General features: G+C 43.5%; 1 protein-coding gene across 3 annotated transcripts in view; it reads left to right on the top strand.

Annotated features, from left to right (window-relative positions):
* tle2b (TLE family member 2, transcriptional corepressor b) overlaps positions 1 to 23,281 on the top strand; it is a 79,042-nt gene that overhangs the window by 51,100 nt on the left and 4,661 nt on the right. The window contains exons 5-16 of one of the 3 annotated variants that reach the window (XM_061078392.1): positions 1,072 to 1,134; positions 2,786 to 2,860; positions 5,047 to 5,227; positions 6,824 to 6,840; positions 10,169 to 10,309; positions 12,911 to 12,964; positions 17,905 to 18,072; positions 18,358 to 18,508; positions 18,909 to 19,078; positions 20,119 to 20,195; positions 21,759 to 22,008; positions 22,549 to 22,796. In XM_061078392.1, the coding sequence (XP_060934375.1) occupies positions 1,072 to 1,134; positions 2,786 to 2,860; positions 5,047 to 5,227; positions 6,824 to 6,840; positions 10,169 to 10,309; positions 12,911 to 12,964; positions 17,905 to 18,072; positions 18,358 to 18,508; positions 18,909 to 19,078; positions 20,119 to 20,195; positions 21,759 to 22,008; positions 22,549 to 22,796 (1,595 nt within the window). The remainder of the gene's footprint in view (positions 1 to 1,071; positions 1,135 to 2,785; positions 2,861 to 5,046; positions 5,228 to 6,823; positions 6,841 to 10,168; positions 10,310 to 12,910; positions 12,965 to 17,904; positions 18,073 to 18,357; positions 18,509 to 18,908; positions 19,079 to 20,118; positions 20,196 to 21,758; positions 22,009 to 22,548; positions 22,797 to 23,281) is intronic. The other 2 variants (XM_061078394.1, XM_061078393.1) reach the window with 2 other exon arrangements.

Raw genomic sequence — 23,281 nt, forward strand, 5'->3', positions numbered from 1 at the left:
TGTGCCGGTGGTAATGTGTGACAGCAAAGTAACAAAGGGAGGGGAAAAAAACGTAGAGAAGGACTGATGTTAAGAGGAAGAAAAAGGCCCTTCTGAGGGGAAAGAGGGAGGACAAATTAAAACGGAGAGACAGAGCATAATATAGAAAAAATAGAAAGATGGGAGAAAACGAGACAAAGTGAGCGAGGGAGGGGGAGGGCGAGGAGGGCGAGGGATGGGAGGGATGGGAGGAAGAGGATGAATAGGGTAATAATGGCTCAGTGTGAGAGCTGTTGTAGGAAAAGAGAGAACGGCTGAGTGAAGAAGAGAACAAAATGAGGCTGAGGGCACTCAGACAGATAGAATTAGACACACCGCAGAGGTTCAGTGTGTGCCTGTGTGTGCGAGTGCATGTGTGTGACAGCGAGAGAGTGTGTGTGTTCTTATGTCTTTATGTGCTTGTGTGTGCTTGTGTGTGCTTGTGTGTGCTTGTGTTCTGTGTGCAGGCGGCTGTAATCTGTGGATGGTGATTAGGTTTGCCACGTGTTGTGTTTGTGTGTGTGTGTGAGGGTAAGAAACCTGAGAGCAGGATGTTGTCAACAATTTCCAGTCCAAGATAAAGCTTTTTTATAGATTTTCTAAGTTTGGAAATGGACAAATGTAATGGCACTGAAGAGGTGTCTGTGACAGGCGGAGAGCTGGAGAGAGAAGGTCTTCTGCTCTTTGTGAACGTGTGTGTGTTCCTTCATGTTGTTGGTGTGTGTTTGCGGCTGAAGTGTGGAAAGGGGCGAGCTTAATGAGAGGTTGATGGTGCTGAAAGACCACATGAGGATGATGGGGCTCTAATGTTGCCTCCATCCCTCCACCTCTGCTGCTGCTCACTCCCACGTTTTTCTCCTCTCTGACAAAACCCTTCGCTCATCAACAGTGAGTTTTCATTCGGCGACGGCCTAATGTGCTGTAAAGAGGCATCATATGCTCTGTGTTCGTTGTGTACTTGTTATCTACCCCGCGCGACACACAATCATGTATCCCTCTCTCTTCTCTCCTTCTGTTTTTCTCCTCTCTCGCTCCTCTCTCTTTCCATTGCAGGCGGAGATTGTCAAGCGTCTCAGTGCCATCTGTGCTCAGATCATCCCCTTCCTCTCTCAAGAGGTGAGCGTCACAACCGCCAGACACTCTTACACGTGTACACAAAATGTGCACACACGCAGTCAGGAGAGGGCTACTCACACATCAGGCTTGAAATATAGTTTTGAATTCAGGGTATTAAATAAACCGGAATATAACATATATGGCAAAGCAAGCTACAATAAATACAAACGTTTTTATTCAATAGAGGAAAATAATGAATATTTGTGTATCAAGTCGTATTCGTAAATATATTAAAGCAAATCTTGCTACAGAAATTTCAAATAGTTTTTAGCTGTGACAGAAATGCGTCAATCTTAAATTCAGTTTCAGACAGATAATAGCAGATTATATTTTTCTTATTGATACAGATCTTTCTTAATTTTCTGCATATTAATGAAAACACAGCTCATAAGCTTTCAGTCTTTTCTTGTCAATTACTGCGGTGGGCATTTCACCCCAATTATTGCAGCTGCTACAAGTCACCCTCCGCCTTCGAAAATCAAATCTATCAACAGATCTTTTGAAAGCTTTTCAACACCCTTCGTCAATTTCACTGAATGTTTCTTTATTACATCTGGCTACTTTTAAATAGACAAACAGGAATTTCACTCAGTAGAGTGCATATAAGGCCAAACAGTCCCCTTAAGAAACCTCACTTAAATTCACTAGACTTTTGTTTGGATCTGTACCAAATTTCAAATACTGAAACATTTCTGTCCATTAAACATGTGTTTTTTTATCAAGAGCCATGAATTATTCTCTGAGAAATCAACGAAAATGTAATAAAAGCTAAAACAATCCGATCTCACGATGTTAAATTAAGTGGAAATCAAATTCTGGACCAAAATGTAATATTCCCTGATCCATTATGCATCCTTCCACCAAGTTTTGGGGTAATCTGTCCAGTAATACTTGCGTTATAAAAGCAAACATATAAATTCTGATAAATATTGCACATCAGCGGCCCCAGTGCTCACCTGGTCGAGAAGGCACCTAATATGTCAAGGCTTAACCCCCCCGCATCAGCTGCAGGTTCCGTTCTGGCTGATTGTGTCCCCCGTTCTCTTTTCCCCTTTAAGCTTAAAACTGTCGTATCAATAAAGGCTTATTGTCCAAAATAAATCTTCAAAAATAAATACTGAACGTGGGCAAAACCAGTTTGAAATCTCTCTGCATTATCAGATAAATGAAGCTGAGTTCCATTTTTACTTTCGGTTTGGCACGAAAATCAGTGAGAACACAAACGTATCAGAATGAGAGAATTATTTGTGTCTTGTGCTGTTGGATTATTAAAAGCTCTCGCCCAGCATCAAGTCAGGGCCATAAGGTGTGTGTGCCCATAGATTTCCACTCATATTAGCAACAACAACAAGATTAGCACTGTAGTTTATAAGAGCACATCAGCTGATAGTCAACTGATCGTTTGTGGCACTAATCAGTTTTAGTCTCATGGTGTAAACGTGCTGTACATACTGTGTAATGTTGTATTTCTACTGGTGTGACTTTAAAAGTGTTTTATCCATATCCATGGTTATCTGAACCAGACATTACATTGATTCACATTGTAGAAGCAGAGTTTGGGTGGTTTAACACTTTTTTCAAGTCCTGTAAAGGTTCCTGCTGTGTGATCACTGACATGACACACAATTTATGTGTGTTTATGTGTGTGTAGCACCAGCAACAAGTGGTCCAAGCAGTGGAGAGAGCCAAGCAGGTCACCATGGCAGAACTCAACGCCATTATCGGGGTGAGTCACTTTCATTCGTCATGAAAACAGAGACACACACACACACACACACATGCACCTTCACACACATTAAGCATATTCCAACCAGTCTGACCCTGAGGTGTGAGAAAAGGTTGATGACATCATTTCATCACTGGTATATAAATATGTAGATCAGAAGAATTGATCTTCAAATAGGTGAAGCATCACTGTGAACAACCCCCTTGATGTTCAGTGTTTGTGTCTCAGGCGGTGATCTTGATGGTGAACATTCAGTCAGTCAGGTGTTATTTTAGAAGCTGATGCTGGGAACCTTTGATGCCATGATATGAATGAACATGGCTAATGGACAATATCAAAGTGTTTTCCTGAAAATGTAATAGAAAATTGGTTCTTTGAAGTATTCTGTTTTTAGGTGTTAATGTTCACTGAGTGCGCTAACCTGTAAAATTCGGATATAAAGAAGCATCTCATCTAGAAGACATATTAATACACTGTGGGAACAGCCCTACATATTTGCATCTTTTTTGATAATGTTTGACGTAGCTATTTTAACTGCTCGTTAAGTTTTTGGGGCAGCAATTGATAACGCCCCCTGCTGCTGGTAGTGTTAATGAGTAACTGTTAATATAGAGAAATACATTGACGTTATGTGGGAGCAGGCTTCTGTTCAATGTGGCGAAAGAAATCAGTGATTATTATCGATTCTAATAGCACTTAAGCTCATCAGAGCGCAGATCACATGACTCACAACAGTGAGATGTCCAATACATGAGCTACAGCCCAGGTGTGTGTTCTGGTCAACTTGCTCTCACGTCCTGTTGCGCTCTCAGGTTCCAACATTTGTCTCTGTTTGATTTAATGTGAATCGGTACTCTGCAGTACCAATGTAATTCGGTCGGTACCCTTAAATCTGAACGGTTCAGTACCCCGCACACAAACACACACACATACACACACACACACACACACACACACACACACACACACACACACACACACACACACATGCAGACACTGGGATGCTCCTGCGTGTTGCAGTAGATGGGGCTTTCCAGAGCTTGTCAGAGCACTGATCACATTACTGTCTACTTAAAGCCCTTTGTTCCTTCCAGCATCACAAACACTGCTGTCGCTAATATGTGTCTGTGTGTGTGTGTGTGTGTGTGTGTGTGTGTGTCTAACGCACCTAAACACAGACACTGCTTTTGCTAAGGTGTGTGTGTGTGTGTGTGTGTGTGTGTGTTTGTTTGTGTCTTACACACCAGCTTGACAGGACAACACATGAAAACACATCATAATGCTCCCCTCAGGATAATAGCCTTTCTTTATCTGTAGCTGCCTTTTTGCTCTCCTCTCTCTCTATCCTCATCTATCTCTTTATCCTCTCTCTCTTTCTCTCCCCCCCCCTCTGTGTTTTCATGGTCCGTCTGGATTTTCTCACCCCTCCTTTTGTAATCTTTTCTCATTCTCTACCTCGTTTTGTGTCCCTGTCCTCATTTCTCCTCTTCCATTGTTTTTGCTCCGTCTTATCTTTTGTTCTCTGTGCCACACACTTTCCTCCCCTCTTCCTTCCTGCGCTCATTTACCCTCGTTCTCTCTCTTTTTCCCTCTCTGCTCATCTAATACTTCTGCACTTTTCACTGCTTCCACCATCATTTCCTTCTGTTACTCCCCATCGTTTACTCTCTGACTCACACATATTTTCCTTCCCTCTCTTTTACCCTCTGCGTTTTCCCTTGGATCCTTTCTCTCTTTTTTCCTCCTGCGTTTCCTTCAAAATAAATCTCACTCATGGCCTCACTCTTTACTTTCTCCACTTCTTTCCCTCAACTCTTGGTTTCCATGTCCAATTTCCCTGTGAATCCCGAACATGTCTTTTCCTCCTTACCATCTTTCCCTCGTCTCTTTCTCATCCTTTGTGTCCATAATTTTATTTGTCATCCTATCAATCTATTTCTATCTCTCTCTCTCATTGTTGAGCTCTATGTGAATTTCATTAAATTCACCTCCTCTGTTTCTCTCGTCTTTTCCACCTCTACCTTTCCTCTTCTCAATTCCCTTTTCTACTATTTTCTTTTTTTTTATTGCACATTTTTTACCTCTTTTTTTACCCTCTCTATTCTAACCACCCAACAACCTTATATGATACAATCCCTCCCCAATCCCCCCTCCCGCCCCGTTCCCTCCTTTCCCTGTGGCCACAGCAGCAGCAGCTCCAGCACCTGTCTCACCACGCCCCCGGCATTCCCCTGACCCCCCACCCGTCAGGCCTGTCCTTGGGCGCGGGAGGATCGGGGCTCCTGGCGCTGACCGGGGCCCTGGGGGTCTCAGCCCACCTCGCATCCAAAGACGAGCGCAACCACCTCGACGCTGAACATCTTCGAGGTAAAGGACTGTGGACTTTTAATTCCTAATTTTATCACTCAAATCATGATTTAATGTTCTGGCACGGTCGCCTTCAGGAGACACATTCAGGACGAGCAAAAGGATAAAAAAAACCTCTTTCATAACTGCTTATTAAAATCAAATAAATGAAAATATATTAATTTACTAAAAACTAATAACTGTGACTCGTGCCTGATTGTCATTATCTAGAACACATTTAAACCACGAGCTGTGGTTTGAGGGCAACCCAAGGTTCATCAAATTAATATTCTGATTGTTATTGGAGAAACTGTTGAGTATTTACCGCAGAATTAGACCCAGAAAGCTAAAATGTTCTCCTTTTAAACCTTAGAGTTTTTTTTCCTTACAAGACTCTGCAGCACTAAAGTAAATCAAAGTGGTTCTGCAGTGAAAAATCTGTGTAATTTGTTTCAGGTCAGTCTACACAAAATGCTTTGTTATTGAAAATCAATTACATCATTGAACCTTTTGAGAAGATGTTTTGCAAGTTCAATACAAGACGCACAGTAACAAACTCATAAAAGCTGCTTTCAGACATGCACTGAACTCTCCTGAAATTATCCGGAGGGGGTGGATGTGAGAACATGGAGACTCTCCAGAGTTTCTCCTGCCAGCCTCATCCTAGGCCATGTGAGAAAACAGCATGAGAGTCAGCGGAGGGTTCTCTCCTATGCTAACACGCGACAGAGTTTATTTCTGAAAAAGGCTAATGAAAGCAGAAGATATCACACTTTGAAAAATGATCTTTCTTTCTTCTTACGATGTTTGTTTTACTGCACATACAAGTATGTTTATTCCAGTTGAATTTATTTTTGTACAATCTGCACAAAGCTGCATTAAAAAAAATAACAATAGATCATTTTATGGTTGGATTCAGAGTAAAACTATAAATTACTTGTGGCCAGCAGTTCTTTGTCATTTGTACAGCAGCTCACCTTTTGGACTCATTTTGAACTTCCTGCCTTAGATCGCTGTCATAATATGGACAGACGTATTCATGGCGCTTGTCTAAATGCAGGAGAGACTCTTTCTACAAATGAACTTTCATTCACCCTGATAGAATATCTTATCTTTGAGCTCTGTTTCAGGCATTGAGCCAAGAGAGACTTTCTCACGAATAAACCGAAAGCTAGAAAGAGGAAAAAGGAAAATGGTAAAAAAAAAGAGAGGAGGAATGAATGAGAGTAGAAAGGGGGAGAGATAAAGAGATCAATGTGTTCATATTGGCGTGTTAAGCATCTGTGTGAGAGCGTTGCACGTCTGCAGCTGTGTGTGTCTTTCTGTTCCTCCATACGAGATGAAGAATGAGAGGAAAGATAGTGAGCGCTGAGAGAGGCAGCAGGGGAAGACAGCGAGCTTTGTCTGGTTGGGGGAACAGGGGAGAGGAGAGTGAAAAGCACAATAGTGGGTCTGTATCTCTATTAGAGAAGAGCAGTCGCAGTTCGGTCTAACCTTGGCCCGACAAGGGGAATGTTGTTGTTTTTATCTGGACTGACGTCAAACTTTCTTTCTTTCCCCTTTTCTCCTTTCTTTTGTCTCTTGTCTGCTCTCTTCCCTTTCTCTGTCCCATCCCAGAGGGAGCACCCAGCAGGGTGAGTAGCTGTGTATGTGTACTCCACACTCCGATTTCTGTGTGTATGTGTGTGTGTGTGTGTGTGTGTGAGACAGTGATAAACTGAAGGAAATTGAGACGCACTGTAAAATGGCCTCTAAAAAAGGGGCGGGCATTGCTGGAGTTCATCCAGGAGCAGCACAGCTCTGACACCAGCACAATGGCTGCTCAGTGCCATCAACCTTGAGCTTCTCAAGGTTTTCTACATCACACTAACATCTGATCTCACTGCGTTTTCCCGTTATCTGGTGGCAAGTACCAACAGAGTTAATGGATGAACCAGCGTTTGTTTATCAGCGCCACAAAGGTTCTTGTAATCTGCAAGATTTACAGAACAAATGAGAGGATTAAAACCCAATTAATTTCTAATGATGCCCCAAAAACACCAGTTAGTGTCTGTAGAAGGAAAAAACTAATAAAATAGATACAACAGCAGAAGTTTGAAGTCACAAGGTATTACTGAACAGCGAATGCCACTACTTTTCAATTTAAAGATTCCCAACAGAACCTGATCTGCAGTATCATTATACATTTGCATAATTTCATTCAAGCAGTGTAGTGAAACCACTGAACAACAAAAACCACAGTGTTTTTCATCCCGCTTCAAACAATGAAAAGATCAGACCTCTAGAAGAACATGTTTTCCCAATCTATTGACGCACTTTTGTATTTCCACGTCATTTCTAGTAAAAACTCAGAGCAGAGCTAACAGAGAAAGACGATGAAGGGAAAACATGTCTCTCTTAGTTGAGAGAGAAAAAACCTTATTTTCTTTCTGCAGAAGAGATTGTCATAATTATCTAAAAAATAAATTCTTGACATGAGAAAGTTCATATGCACGTCACCTCAAGTTGGAACGACAACTTGGAAAGTTGGCAAAAAGTTTGGTATGTGAGTTGCCAAGTTGATGACATTACCACTTATCAACCGATTTAAAGAGCCATCCCAGTAGTTTATCTCACTCACTCAAACAAAAGGTCTGTTCCCTTATGGCCTTAAAATTGCTTAAATGTACCTTCACACCTTCTGTACTCATTTCGTAACTGGGATATATGAATATTCCACATGGCTCGCCCCTGCTCCCCTGTCTTCCCACGCTTACGGCGCCACCTGCAGCTGAGGAGCCTTTTTAAGCAGCTTAGCTCCACCCACAAGTTGACAGGATTAGTTTCTTAGGTTTGTGACATCATAGATCCTCAATGTCAGACTGGCATTTGTTTACTGGAGTTTAAAGGGGAAATACTCAGCCACAATCCTGACTGCTTATTTCTCTTAAAATAAATAAAAATATAATTCATCTTAAAAGGTAGCCGGGAGACAACTTGATTTTCATCAGAGGGAGACTTAAACCTAATTTTACAATCTGCACTAAATAGTAGTTTTTAATGTGAACTTGTCACATGTCCATCTCTCCAAAGCACTTAACACCTGACTTTTGGCCAATTCAATTCACATATTTGCATATATTTTAAATTATTCATATGCCCGTCCCACCTGATCCTTCTTCTTTGCTCTTTGACATCATGCAAATATTAGAAAGCGGTGACGAAGTGTAGTTTAAACTCTATAAATACAGAGATACAACACATTGTGTTCACAGCGTCCAGTTTTTTTCCACATTCCAACTTCAAGTCACATCAAAACTCCAAAGTTGGAACAATGTACAGTTAGTCGCTGTGCATTAATACAGAAAGTTCAGTTCTCTAATTAGGTGTGAAGGTGGGATGTGAGAAGCTGGTGTATGGAGGTAACCAGGGCTGAGGGACAAAATCAGCTCCATCGTGAGACTAATCGACTGAGTAAATGCAGTGGAACATAGAATGAGGAGGTGTTCATCTTGCCTCACAGGTTTCGCTCATATTTCATGTCACTGGAGTTAAAAGTCCCTGATAATCGCCATGAGAATTAATGCAGTGCAAATGGGGTGATTGAAATTCAGCGGACATCTACGGCTCATCCTATTCTCTCTGACTGCAGATTACTCGGTGAGCAGTGTCGTACTGAACTGGCCACAGTGAACGGATGCCGATCATCAGTGTATCTGTTGATTACACAGAGAGAGAGAGAGAGAGAGAGAGAGAGAGAGAGAGAGAGAGAGAGAGAGGAAGGAAGGAAGGAAGGAAGGAAGGAACAGAGGAAGGGGGGTTAGAGAGGGAAATTGGAAAAAGAAAGAAGAGAGAAACTAAAGAAGAACAAAACTAGAAAAATAAGGAGGTATAGGTTTAATAATACCAGCAAGTCTTTGTTGTAGCTTTTATTGCGAAATGAAAATTAAGAGCGCCACTCACTATACTCTCCCTCCATCCCTCTCTCTCTCTCTCTCTCTGTTCACACTGAAACCCTTAGCATAATTTAATTGCCAAACACAATGCTGATTGTTAAGCACCAGGAAAATAGTTTTCACATGAGCTGGGGTTGGTGCAGAACTTAGCCAAGCATTACGGTGTTTGGGAAGGGAGGGTAAAAGAAAAGGGCTGGGGGAGAGATGCATATCAATTGGCATTTGTGGGAGAGCCCCGCACGGGTAAAACATGTTGGAATTTTAAATGGAGGGGGGTAAAAAGAAAAGGGACAGCAAGAGGAAGTCAGGAGAAGCGAGAAAGGAGAAGAAAGAAGAGAGGGAAGTTTGTTGGGCTGCACTGAGGTCCATTGTGCAGTTTCTCCTCTCCTCTGTCAGCGCTCCTTCCTGTCGGCCCCGTGGGCTCCTTCCTGTGTGAGTCATTGGTGTGTTAAGCCCTCACTGTTCTTGTCCTGGCCACATGGGGACAGAGAATGACAAGTGGCCCTTGCCGAACCTCTGGCCCCTGCCCCGACGCAAAAGACAACACAATGCTTGATCGGCTTCTCTGAATCTCGAGGACCGGGCCGGGCTGGAGTGTAAATTTGCCTGCACAGCTTTATTGCCTTATAATGAGAGTCATATTTTACATGAGGGCTGGTGTGTGGAGGGGAGAGCACTAATTAGCTTTATATTGTGTCCTGTGTGCTTCTGTGGCTGCGTCTTAACCTGTGCTTACGTCTGCTGTACCTGCAGTAAGCTGCTGTGTGTGTATTATCGTGTGTGTTTTTATGGGGATCTTTGTTAATGTGTGTTATTCTGCCTGTTTACTCGTCCTGGTCTTTCCCTGGGCTTATGAGTGAATGTGTACTTGTGTTTCTTCACACATGACCTGTTGAAATGATAAAAATAACATGTTTAGTGTTTTTGTGTCAAATGCACATGTCAAATTTTCCCTGCCTGTCTTTGCGGTGATAACTGAAGCACGGCGTGTTCATACTTCCTTTTGTGTCCCTGTCTCTCTCTCCAGAGTAAGTCAGTGTCATCAACAGACAGTCAGCCCACTGAGGAGCGGCAGGGCCCGTCAGGAGGCTACTCCTCCTCACAGGGAGGAGCTGAGGCCAAGCGGAGGCGCTGTGATGACAAAGAGCCTCTCCCACCACACTCCTATGTAAGTTTCCTCATATGATTAAGATAAATGAAGGCTACATCCATAATAACACATTTTTGTTTGAAAATGCAACAATTATTCTAGCAATCTGGGACAGTGCCTGTGTCCAGTGGGTCGAGCTTGCCTTCCTGTTCACACTGGCATGCGCACGTCCAGTGTACGTGAGTGGTCATGTGATATGCGTTTACAGGCGTTTTAGTGTGAACGAGGATTCAAACTGCTACAGAGCTGCTACAAAAACGCTGGTGTGAACTCTGATGTCGGTAGTTGTTTTCAAATGAAGACGTGGTAACATGGATGTAACCTTAAAGGATGCATGTGTAGCTGCCAGAGCAGATGCAGCAGCACGAGTAGAATACAGCAAGAAAATAAGCAAATGTACAAACAGTTTGAAACCTTTTAAACCTGCTTCACTTAATTCAAATTAATGCTGTTAGTGTATTATTGGTGTGTATGTTTCCATAATGTTTACAAATCAGTTCACAGAAAGTCACACTGAAGATGTTACAAAGCATGTATGTGGGTGCATGTGTGTCTATGACATTATGGGTCACATGGGGTTCGGGGCCCTGCAGCCAATCAAGACTCATGTTTGGTTTGGATGAGTCTAAAGGGGAAGAGCAGGGAGCCAGAGGGGATGTAATGCCAGGAGAGAGACGGCCAGGGCAGATAGCTGTAATGAATTAGATGGCTGTGTGTCTCCAGTCTGCAGGATTGATTGACACTGGGAGTCTGTCTGTGCAAGACGGCCTCCAGCTAAATTAGTTTGGCATCAGCAACAGTCCAAATCTTCACATTAGTTCACAGCGAGAACTAGGGATGGGTATCGTTTGGTTTTTATCCGATACCGGTTCCTAACCGATACTTTTAAAACGATACCGGTGCCTAAACGGTGCCTGAACCGATACTTTTTTCAAAAAAGTGCACAAAACGATGCTTGACTAAGAAAGGCTTTTTTTATTGCCAAATATATTAACTGTTTAAAGTAGATTATAAATATAAATAAATACAAAACCCTTTTTAACTCAAAACTATGAATAACATACGAACTGTTAACAAAAGTTTACACTATACTTAAATAAATAAAAATAAATACAAAACACACACACTCTGACTCGTGACTCTGCCTTCCGTGCCTGAGCCAAATGAAGACTGAGGGTCGCTTTTCCATCACTTAGAGACCCCCGTGTCTCCGCGGCTGGGGCTGTCGCAGGCAGGCTTCGGCCCCCCGCCTTCGTCCCCCCAAAATGCGGTCGCTTTTATGAAACATTTCTCGGCGTGGTCTTCGTTCCTCCCGGTCCCGGAGCCCGGTCCCGGAGCCCGTTCCCGGTCCCGGAGCCCGGTCCCGGAGCCCGGTCGCGGCGCACCGCCACGGAGGAAATGCGCGGGGGAGAGGTCTCACGAGGAGATCCTCCCCCCCCACACACCTGCACGGGAGCCCTGACGCACGCGGGGTGCGGGCAGCGCGGGGACAAGAGTCTGTCCACCGGCAGCCGCGGGGCCCGGCGGGAGCCGTCGCTTCCCGTGAAGGAAGGAGCGGAAGTGTGAGGAGGCGGGACGAGCGGAGACCTCAGTCTTCCATTGGCTCAGGCACCGAGATGAGGCACCGAAATCTCCGTTGCGTTTCGGTCCGGGTAGGTACCGGTTGTATTGGAACCGGTTCCATATTGGAACCGGTTCTCGGTACCCAACCCTAGCGAGAACAAGCACCGATAGTTTCCACAGTCCGAATGTTTTTCCTCTCTTCCTGTCGAGCCACATTATGGCTTCCATTCCTCTCTGTTTGCCTTCAGCTCCTCTATACCGCTGTCTGTCTCTTTATCATCGTCTCTCAGTTTCCCTGCTTGTCCCTCTCACTCTTGGTCTTCTCCCTGTTTTATTCTCGTTTTTATTCCATTTTTCATCTCCAAATGTCGTCTCCCTCCTCTCTCCATCCCTCTCCCACTGTCTTTTTCTGTGTTTTCTGTTTCTAGGAATAGGCAGTAGACCTAGCCCTGTTATGGCTCCGTGTAATTAGGGTACTGATGTCACGCCACACTGATGTCAATAGGAATATCAGGCCATGATCACATCAAAGCGCTGTTGCCATGGTGACTAAGTGCCATCGTTCTCTCCCCAGAAAAAAAGGGAGAGAAAAAGCGAGAGATAGAGACATGGCTAGACGAAGAGGGAAAATGTGCCATAGATGGAGAAAGAGCAACAGTGTGTGTGTGAGTGTGTGTGTGTGAGTGTGTGTGTCTGTGTGCGTGAGTGTGTGTGTGTGTGAGTGAGTGACAATGAGATAGAAAGAGGCCGATCGAAGTAGTTCTCTCATGAGGGAGATGTTTGGTAAGATTATCTGTGGCTTACCGAATCTTTGTTAAATGTGCATCAGGTACAGACAGTAGAAGGAAGCAAAGACTAGCCACAGATATCATCATTGACCAGTTGTGTGGACGTGTGCGTCTGTGTGTTTCCATCTTCATTATTAAACTTCTCTGCATGTACGTTCGTTATGCTGTGTGTCTATGTGAGGGAACAAAGAGAAAAATGCATCTTATTTCAATAAATATTGAGAAATCCTCTTTTTTTTAACCTTCTTCTGTCTGCTGTGCTTCTCAGGACAGTGATGGGGACAAAAGTGAAGACAATCTTGTGGTGGACGTCTCCAATGAGGTGAGTCTCCTCTGTCTTATTGAAATGATCTTTGACATCCTTGTAATTAAAGGTGGTTATAATCTATTTCTTTTATATTAACAATGGATCACACTAATATATGGATGTGAAAGGAGTCACTGCTCATGATGAAACCACAGAGAAATTAGCTCTTCCCGTCAGCTCTACTGAGCATTATAGTAGCTTCAGCAACAAGCTAGTGAATACTCTGCAGCATTAAGCGTCTATAGAACCTCAGGACCTAGTGGACCACAAATCAGAGCCAAAGCAAGAGTCACTTGGAATTGTATTCACCAAGTGGCAAGAAACGTTGCTCCATATCTGGTGCAGGTTTAAGTAAGCATCTTGCTAACATGTTAGGTGAACACCTTTATCTCAGATGTTTTATTAGTATTATTAAGAGTCATGAGGATCCAAATCAACATTTTTCTAAAATTAAATTTATGTTGTACACATTATTTGACAAACAAAGCTGTTTTAAAATTACTGTGCAGCTCCTGCACAAGGTGATGCTCAACTGCATTTCAAAATCAAAGCCAGAAAATTACACTTTTCATTTCAAATCTGTCTATCAGAATCTGAAAAAAAACCCAGAGTTTGTTTATCGGTTGGTTTTCATAAATTAAAGTCCTAATATTTCACCTTCACTACCAGTGTTTACTCATAACCACCTCTTGGAAAATATGTAACTCAGTGACAGAGTTCACACTCCCCCTACATCACCCTTATGCAAGAGTTGTTACAAAAACTGACTTTGAATTCTTTACAAGCCGCCTTTATCCGACAGACGTTCTCTGGCTTCTGTGCTGCAGCACACAAATGAATAAAGCATAAATCCAACGTTGGAAGGGCCAGTGCTGCTCGCGGGAATAACTATAAATGTACTTGGCACAGCTTGGAACCACCCTCTGTCCTCTGCATAACCCAGACTGTCCATAGTTCAAGTTCCCTTTGTGTGTGCAAGTGTCTGAAGTTTATAATTGAATTTAGTTTCGTCACAAATATATTTCATTTCAGTTTCCTTGGTAATTTTTTTCGAAGGGATTTGCCCTTTTTCTGTCCTTTTCCTTTTCCTCTTTTTATTTTAATGTTGCACACAAAAGAAGAACCTGTCTGGTGTATAAGCAGAAAAAAGATGACAATTGTCAGTAATGTCGGAAAATTTGCCCTTTGGTGAATTGTATGTGTGTGTGTGTGTGTGTAGAAGCCATGTACCTCCGAAAACGTGTCAATAATCACATGGCGCTGTAGCTGAAAAAGTAACCAGAACATAAGGGGGGGGCGGAAGCCTGAGGAATAAACATGAACTGTGTCCAAATTCCTCTGGGCTGTGTAGATTGCGAACACCAAACCGAATGAGGATTTCAATAATTTGCGTCGCCAGGTTGTCCTGCCCTTAACGCTGTCACCTAGCAACAGAGCTGCAGTTGGACACAACTAGAAACTTTTAATTTCGCCGAGTTTCTTTCACAGCTATTGCGCTATTTGGTTGAGTTGAAACCTTACAAGTCGCTGTGTACCGTTGCCATTATCTCTTTGAAAAGCCGTTTGTCACTGAAGCGCAATGAATCCTGGGATATGTTGGCCCTGAGAAGTATAACTAACAGTATAACTTTAATTTGATAATCTCATACTTGATTAATTCATTTATTTTATTTAACAGGCAGTAATTCTTATTTTATTTAATTTATTCAAAATGTGACACACTAGAGGGGCTGAAACAATAATTGGCATCATTCATATCATCTTCATTTTTCAGATCAGTAGATTGATTCCTTGGTCAATGAAATGTCAGAAAGTAATTATTGTGCTGGAAAAAAAACCTCCACTTTTTCATATCTTTAATTCAAAGGCCAAGAAAAGCCGCAGGTTTCACAGCAGTTGAGAGTTTGGAGCTCCATAGTTTGCTGGAATTTGCCTTTTTTTTTTAAGACAAATGCAATAAAACAATCTCAGCTCTACTCATCCACATTCACACACACACACAATCACACACACACACACACACACACACACACAGCACTTTAGTTGAGTTTTTGTTTAGCTTGCTCGTTTTAATATCATTCACCTATCGTAACCTTGGTGTGTTTGTGCGTGTTTGCTGTGTGTAGTGTGTGTGTGTGTGTATGTGCGTGAGATGTGAAATGAGTCAGCAGGTAAGGAGCTGGTTCAGCTCTCTGCAGCAGTTTCCTTGTAAATAGGAAGAGCTGCTATGTAATGTGCTATGTCTCGTCGAGTGTCTGTCTAAACCCGAGCTGGGTGATGACGACTCAACTGACGTGTCACAGTGTCTACAGTCACACACCATCACCATGGTCGATTACACAAGGGGGGGGAGGATTCACCATTATCAAGGTGGTGTGTTCCTAACAGACTGAAAGCTATGTGGACAAATAGAAGGCAAAAAAATCGAATTGAAAAAATGGTTATCCTCAATATTATCAAATTAAGCAATAGTTGGTAGTTAAAAATACTCATGAATGACACTTTGCAGAAAGGTATTTTTCTAGTCTCATTCAGACTGAAGTACTTGACCGTCACCTCCCTTGTTTTGTGTTTTGCTGGATCATCCTCTTTAGATCTCCACCATTTAAGTGGCATGATATTCATGGTAGACAACAGAGTGGCATCCTGGTTTTTGTATGTGTTAGAGAGCGCAAACCTTTTCTGAGTGGTGCCTCCAAGCCAAGGGAACTTCTCCAGCTCTTCTTTTAATGTCCTGAAAGAGATAAAACCATGACTTAATTCAGTGTTTGTCAAAGTTGACTTTGATCCAAAGTTTACTGAAGTTCCGTCTCAGACATGGCAGTATAGAGTCATAGCCATGTCGCATCACCTGACCTGAATGTTGCTGTGGAAGGGTTTTAGCGGGTTGCGTTCAGAAACAGAACTGGGGCATGTTCAATCTCAAAACCTGGGGCAGAGTGTTCAATGCACCACAGTTTATGTTTAAATTAAGATTTTGTTACACTTTGTCCGGGCTGAACGCAGCCCTGGCGTTAAATGTATTCTTATATTAGAAGTGAATTGCAGTTCCTTTACATTGACCATTTTTGATAACTATACTGGGTTCAAACTTGTGATTATTACTGTCAACCATCAGGGACTGACAATGATATGGCACAACCTTATCGTCCAAACACACATTCAATAATCCTTGGTCCACACATTGCTTTTCTCATCGACCTCGTCTGTGTATATTTGAGTTCTCTTTCCAACCTCTTGAAGCCTCTGCACTTTCCTTTCCATCTCTCCACCTCGTTCTTCCCTCCTCTCTTCTCTTAGATAACTGAAGTCTGTTTAGTTTAATATATGCAAAGCCGTTTATGCCCCTGGAATATTTTAGTTCTTTAAATACTTCACGCCGTGTACAAAAATATAGTGTGTTTTATCTAAGCCCTCTGTATTTTGATATTACACACAACAGCGAAACTGGTCTCTTGTGTGATTTGGAAACTCGTACAAAAGCAGAGGGAAAAAATTGTGACAAATGTGGGTAATAGCAGAAAAAGAGAGGGATGGTCTCTGGTGAATTATCTGCGAGTGTGTGTGCGTGTATGTGTCTGTGTGTGTGTGCACATGTTTTTGTTTGAACATACATGCGTGTGTATGTATAAATCACCTTTTCCGTCTAAGTGTGTGCCTACATGATCTTTGTGTGTTTGTGTGTGTGTGTGTGTGTGTGTCCATGCTGAGCAGTGTGACCCAGTGAGAAGTGCTTACTCCAGCGCTCTGCTCTGCTGTGGGAGAGGCAGCGCTGGCTCCACAGTGGAGGCTGTGGCTCCAGTGATAAAAGCAACATTATCTCCAGGTCCACACACGACTCCACCATTAACAGTGACACTCCACTGTTTCATGTAATATTCCCTGAGCTCTGAGGCCCTGAGTCCTCTTACAAATCACAAGACACACTGTCTCAGTGGACACTATTTTGTAACTATTAAGTAAGAATCTGAACCATTTTCCTATAAATAAAATGAACTTTATTTATAGCCAGCTGTTATTACTGAGTTAACTGTGTCTATGGTCCATTAAAGCTGTTGCACATGCTGGCACACAGGGAGAGATGTTTCTGTGTAACAGCGTTTTAACTTAAATAGAAGATATGAGACAAAATACAGGAAGCAAAGGACAGAAAAGAGTCCTGCATTGAGAGATATATAGAGCTATAATGGTGCTTTAGGTATTTACCACCACCAAGGAGGTTTCACCTCTGTCCACACAAAAACTACTGCACGGATTACCACAAAACTTAGTTGCGGAATGAGGTACGAGTCAGGGAAGAACCAAAACAACTTTTGTGCAGATCAAGGGATACATCGAGGTTAAAACAATCACCGATATTTGTGAGTGTGTGTAATTTGTTGCAGATCCGAATAGAAATCAGAATCTAGTGAATTTAAATGTGGTTTCATAAGGGGACTGTTGTGCCTTGGCAGAGATATAAACACTTCGAGTGTCATACTAGTTCAAATTCAATCCAGGTTAAGGAGAATAAAATTGTGAAGGTTTGTCAATCACCAAAACATTGCTTGTGTCACTTTTCCAGGAAGGATATTACTACTCTGGACACAATGAAAATGATTTAATATTTTATACATTATAAAATAATTTATAAGGAATGTGTGGTTGTGTGTATTTGAATGGTTGGTGCAGTACCAGTGTTTAGGAAATGCTGTGCAAAATCTCCATGGTTAAACTGTTCATTATAAAAATGTCACTACAATAAAATAACTGCATCTTTTATACGAGAATTGCTTCCTTTAAGAGAAGACATCTCAGTGATGAAATGCTGCAAAGTGGACTGAACCTGAATTCAGCTCCTTGAGGGCCGAGACTCAAATGAAGCCACAGAGTCGTCCCAGCACTGTGTGACCTTCACAGGCGGGAAACAGGCCGGGACTCTAAATCATCTTTTTCCATTTGTCTTTGTCATCCAGGAGCCGAACTCTCCTCCAGGCACCCCTCCTCACTCCCCCCACGGGAACGGTTTAGACCGGGCCCCTACCTTAAGGAAAGAGCTGCCGGGCTGCTCGAGCACAGGAGAGGCCCCCTCCCCCCCGAACACCCGCAGCCCCACCCCAGGCAAGGCCAAGGACCTTTCACAGGTAAGACAGAGAGAGAGAGAGCAGTGTAGGGATTTACTGCTCCCTGCTGACCTGGAATAATGGTTTGCCTTTCCTTCATTCTGACATCTGTTTATTTTTAACGTGTTAAGTAAGACCCTTTCTTGGTAAAATAGTTTTTTTTAACTTTATACTTTTAGGTAGTCTATGTCCCATTCCTGTTACACATGATGCCATCACTGATATGTTTAAACTGGGATACTGAGAGAAAGCTTGAGCGAACCATGTGATATGTTTTGCCAAATCTTTTGTTTGACTTCTCTACAGATGGATAAGTCCCAGTCTCCATTGTCTAAGTCTGGCACCCCGTCCCCTTCCCACCGCGAGGCCCTTACCCCAGGAACCCCTGGAGCTCCTGGTCCCAGCACCTCCTGCCTTCGTCTGGTCAGCAAAGCAGCCACCAGTGCAGACCCCCTCGGTGAGACTGCTAACACCGGCAAGAGGACATTTTAACACCTAAATTGAAAGAATCCCCGATCCGCCCCCTGATCCAGATCCACACGTACATTTAATGGGTCGTCCCTGACCCATAACACATCCAATCTCAGATTCGTGTTAACTGTCTTGAATTATCTGCATAATCTTTCTTACAAAAAGTGAGATTCCCCTGACCAAGGCTCCTCACCGCTCTCTGCTCCTCTGTAACCAGCTGTAAAAACCATTGTTGTACTGGACAGTCCCCTGGTTCGAATAATCAAATAAAGTTCACTGACAGAAAAGGTTATCCATTCTTCTCAGCTCCCCTGTGACTGTGCTCGTGTACTGCTCCCTCTCCTTCCATCCCTCAATCCCTCCTTCCTCTTTCCCTCCCTCCCTAGCTCTCCGCAGTCCCATGTCTGTGCCCCCCGGTTCATACCCAGCTCATTTTGGCGTGGTGTCCCACGCAGGACTGAACGGGGAGCTGGCCAGCCCAGGAGGTTTCGGCGGCGCTCTAACTCTGTCCCCACAAATCAGCGCGGCAGCCAGTGCCTACTCCCGGAGCCCCATGGTGAGTAAAGGCCAAACTACTCTTCCCTGTCAAGGTTTGATTTATGGTTGGGTATCAGGTCTCACCTTCTGACTGTCAAAGCTTGGCCTCAGAGCTAGATGAATGTGTTCCGTGTTATCAGGTAGAGTTGTGCCTTCATTTTACATCCAAACTTATCGTGTTTACATCCTCTGATTCACTTTGATGAGGAGTGACAGTCAGAGAGAGAAGATCTGCAGGTAAATGGCAAATCTGGATCACAAAATGACAGTCAGACACTTCCTCACAGTTTTCAGACCACAGATCTTTGGTATATTCTCACTCCAGTGTTTTCAATCTACTTTGTTGTAGAATTAATTCCATGCAACTTCCTTTTTGTTAGTTCTTCATCAAGCCAATCTGGGAGTCTACGGATTATTGTCTGACAATGAATTAGCCCCTAAGAGGAAGGACCAATATTTTGAGGCTTCTGGGCTATATCTACATCTTCCGTTCACCATTTACAGTCCAACTAGTCTCTTTTATCACATTTGTCGAACGTTTCTCGACATAAAACATAAAAAGCGATACATTTTGTAGGTGCGGGTCCAGACGTCAGTTTGGCTGATCTCTATTAACAGCTAGCTTCATTTTCAATTCAATTTTATTTGTATAGCACCAAATCATAACGTAGATAATCTCAAGGCACTTTACATAGTAAGGTCGAGACCTACAATGTATGGAGAAACCCAACAGTTCCCACAAAGAGCAAACACTTTCACGACTGTGGAAAGAAAAAAGTCCCTCAATAACCTTAAGAAACCTCCAGCAGGACCGGACTCAACTGGTTTTGGCTGAGCAGAATGTAGACACATTAAAAGACCTCAACCCGATGCATTTCAGTCAATATGTTCAACCTCTGTTTCTCTTCACACCCACTTTGTACCAACTCAAATATAATTGGTCAAACAAGAAACAGAAATCTTGTCTCTCGCCTACAGATTCTTCATATTCACATCCAGCATCTGTTTATAGAGATTATTGTCAGGCACCTAATTGTGTAACTCTTTTGTTCCCACCAGGTGGCGTATGAGTCGCGATCTCACCTTAGAGCACCAGGGCTGTCCTCTTCTCTGCCTGGCTCCTCTGGAGGAAAGCCGTGAGTTTTAATCTCACACACACATACACGCACAAAGTTTTATTGTAGAATGTATACAACATGAATTCAATCAATCAATCAATCAAATTTTATTTGTATAGCCCATATTCACAAATCACAAATCGTCTCATAGGGCTTTAACATGGTGTGACATCCTCTGTCCTTAACCATCAGCAAGAGTAAGGAAAAACTACTAAAAACCCTTTTAACAGGTAAAAATACGTAGAAACCTCAGAGAGACACATGTGAGGGATCCCTCTCCCAGGACGGACAGAAGTGCAATAAATGTCAAGTGTAGGAAAACATCATCGGGATTAAAGTTTTTAGCAGCATCGATGAGGGTAATCAGTTGAAGGATAACTTCAATACTACATGTCAAGCAGTCCTGCTGCAATCATAGTCTCTGGTCAGCAACCAGCAGGATCATGATCCAGCATCAAGATGGGATCCACTATAGTCCACAGTCATAGTCCACTGGCACCAGTTAGGATCCATCATCAGCCGCCGGATGGTCCACCACCATCCGATGCCAACGCGACAAAGGATCCTCCATCCCCTCTACAATCAGCCCGCACGATATAGGAACCGCCATACTGGATCCACCATTGCGACCTCTGATGCGCGATCCACAAATCGTAATCCATGGTGCAATTGAGATTCACTATCAGGCTAAATGTAAATTAAACAGTTCAGTGACAGGTGATCAGTTTTATTTTTCTGTTAATAGCGATTAAAGGGATAGTTCATTAAAAAAAAAGACTTTCGGAGTCTCTATACACCCCTAAACCTCGTCAAACATAATAAAACAACAGAAAAAAATGTTTTAAGCCTAATTGTCAATAGCTGGAAGTAGTGATGCTAGCAGACGTAGCGATCCCGAATGTGCCCTTGGGCGAGAGTGTGTGTGGTTTTCCAGCGGTGAGTGGATAATGAGTGAATTTTCATTTTTCGGTGAACTATACCTTTAGGATTTGAAATGCGCGATAATTGAGCATAATAATCAATCCCACATGGTTGGGAATCCACATGAGATACTGGAGATATTGTCCAGACCTCGTTCTGCGACCTTTGCCGACTGAAGGTTATTGTTGTTGTCGTCGTTGTTTGTGGAGCAGCAAATCACTTATGCTGTGCTAATTTGAAATCATAAACCAGCCTCGCCTTCCAACTGCTTCAGTATCGATCGGCCATTAGCATCTCACGCTGACGCTGCTCTGTTATACAAGCTGCCATTTTGTTTTCCTGCCCACGGCCACTGTGGGACAAGTTATTGCCAGAATTGAGGCAAATGTTACTGGAATGTTGAGGCCATTGTGGTGGTGTCACACTTCACAACTTTGTCACACATCTGAGTTGTGTGGTCCTTGACTTATGTGTAGGTCTTCTAGTTGCACTCACACATGTATTGATTGATACCTTGTCCTATCTGTCTTTAGCTCATTTCTCCCGCACATCAATCTCCTTCCCAGTACCTACCCGTCCAAATTCAGGTTATTTTTAGCTCTATAGATCTGAAGTATTGACTTTAGTTTTTTGGTTCCCTTTCCCCCCCCTTCACTCCAGCGCCTACTCGTTCCATGTGAGCGCCGACGGCCAGATGCAGCCGGTGCCCTTCCCCCCCGACGCCTTGCTGGGCCCGGGAATCCCTCGCCACGCACGCCAGATCCACACCCTGAACCACGGGGAGGTGGTGTGCGCCGTCACCATCAGCACCTCCACACGCCACGTCTACACCGGAGGGAAGGGCTGCGTCAAGGTGTGGGACATCAGCCAGCCGGGCAGCAAGAGCCCCATGGCCCAGCTGGACTGTCTGGTGAGACACCAGGGAGGGAGGGAACACAGAGGCGTACTTGAGTGTTAGACATAAAGATGGACACACTGATTTACTACGGAAGCGTATTGCATTCACTTAAAACAAAAAAAAGCCTTGGGTAAAAATACGTCACTTTCAAAATAAAAGCATGGATAAAAATTTGAGCGAAAAACAGGATTTTTATCTTGGAAAACAGGGGGAAAAAAAGTTTGAAAAACTGGATTTTTATCTCGGAAGCTTTTACCCAGAGCTTTTTTTATTTTTTCAAGTGAATGCAATACGCTTCCATAGTGTTACATATGAGCCAGACAAACTTGTAAATTCAGTAAACTTATGTAGTTTTATTGACTGCGTTGTCTCTCCTCCTTAATTCTGATAACTGTCATCATCAATGGTTGTAATTACTCGAGCATTGCTTAAAGAGAGCCTGTGACTCAAGTGTTTCATTGCCAGCGACTGCTTCATGTTATCTCTGTGCATTTGACAATAAAAATCTTGAATCTTGATAATCTCATTGGCTGTCTCATCTGGTCCAATCAGAACAGGGACAACTACATCCGGTCCTGTAAAATCCTCCCCGACGGCCGAACCCTGATCGTGGGCGGTGAGGCCAGCACGCTGTCCATCTGGGATTTGGCCACGCCCACCCCGCGCATCAAGGCGGAGCTGACGTCCTCCGCCCCCGCCTGCTACGCTCTGGCCATCTCCCCCGACAACAAGGTCTGCTTCTCCTGCTGCAGCGACGGCAACATCGTCGTCTGGGACCTTCACAACCAGACGCTGGTCAGGTAAGAGAGGAGAGAGAGAGAGAGAGAGAGAGAGAGAGGACACTGGAAGGAGGAAAAGAACATAAAAAAAATATTGGTGTGTAACCAACACAAATAGAGTGTTGTCAGGAGAGAGACCACAGAGGGTGGGGGGGGAGGCAGGCTGCAGGATGTGGAAACACAACAGCAGAAGTCAACAGAGGAATGTCAATAAAATATGGAAGAAGGAGTGAGGGAGGGGGGGGGGTGCAGTCTGGGGCCTCCTCAGGTAACTGCAGGGTCAGGTGAGAAGCTGGGTGGGGGGGGGTATGGATGGGATGAAACAGTCAGAGTTTGGAAGGACTAAAAGAAAGAAGGAGAACGGGAGGGAAGATTGTGGGAAGGCAGAAGGGAGAGAGAGAGTCAGATGTGGGGGGGTGTGAGGGCAACAGGGGCGATCGAGAGGGGGGGGGGGGATTAAAATATATTTGGTCTGACATCTCCAAGAGAAAAGAGAGAAAGAAACA

The sequence above is a fragment of the Limanda limanda genome, chromosome 9 (assembly GCF_963576545.1).
Source record: "Limanda limanda chromosome 9, fLimLim1.1, whole genome shotgun sequence".
Lineage (NCBI taxonomy): Eukaryota > Metazoa > Chordata > Actinopteri > Pleuronectiformes > Pleuronectidae > Limanda > Limanda limanda.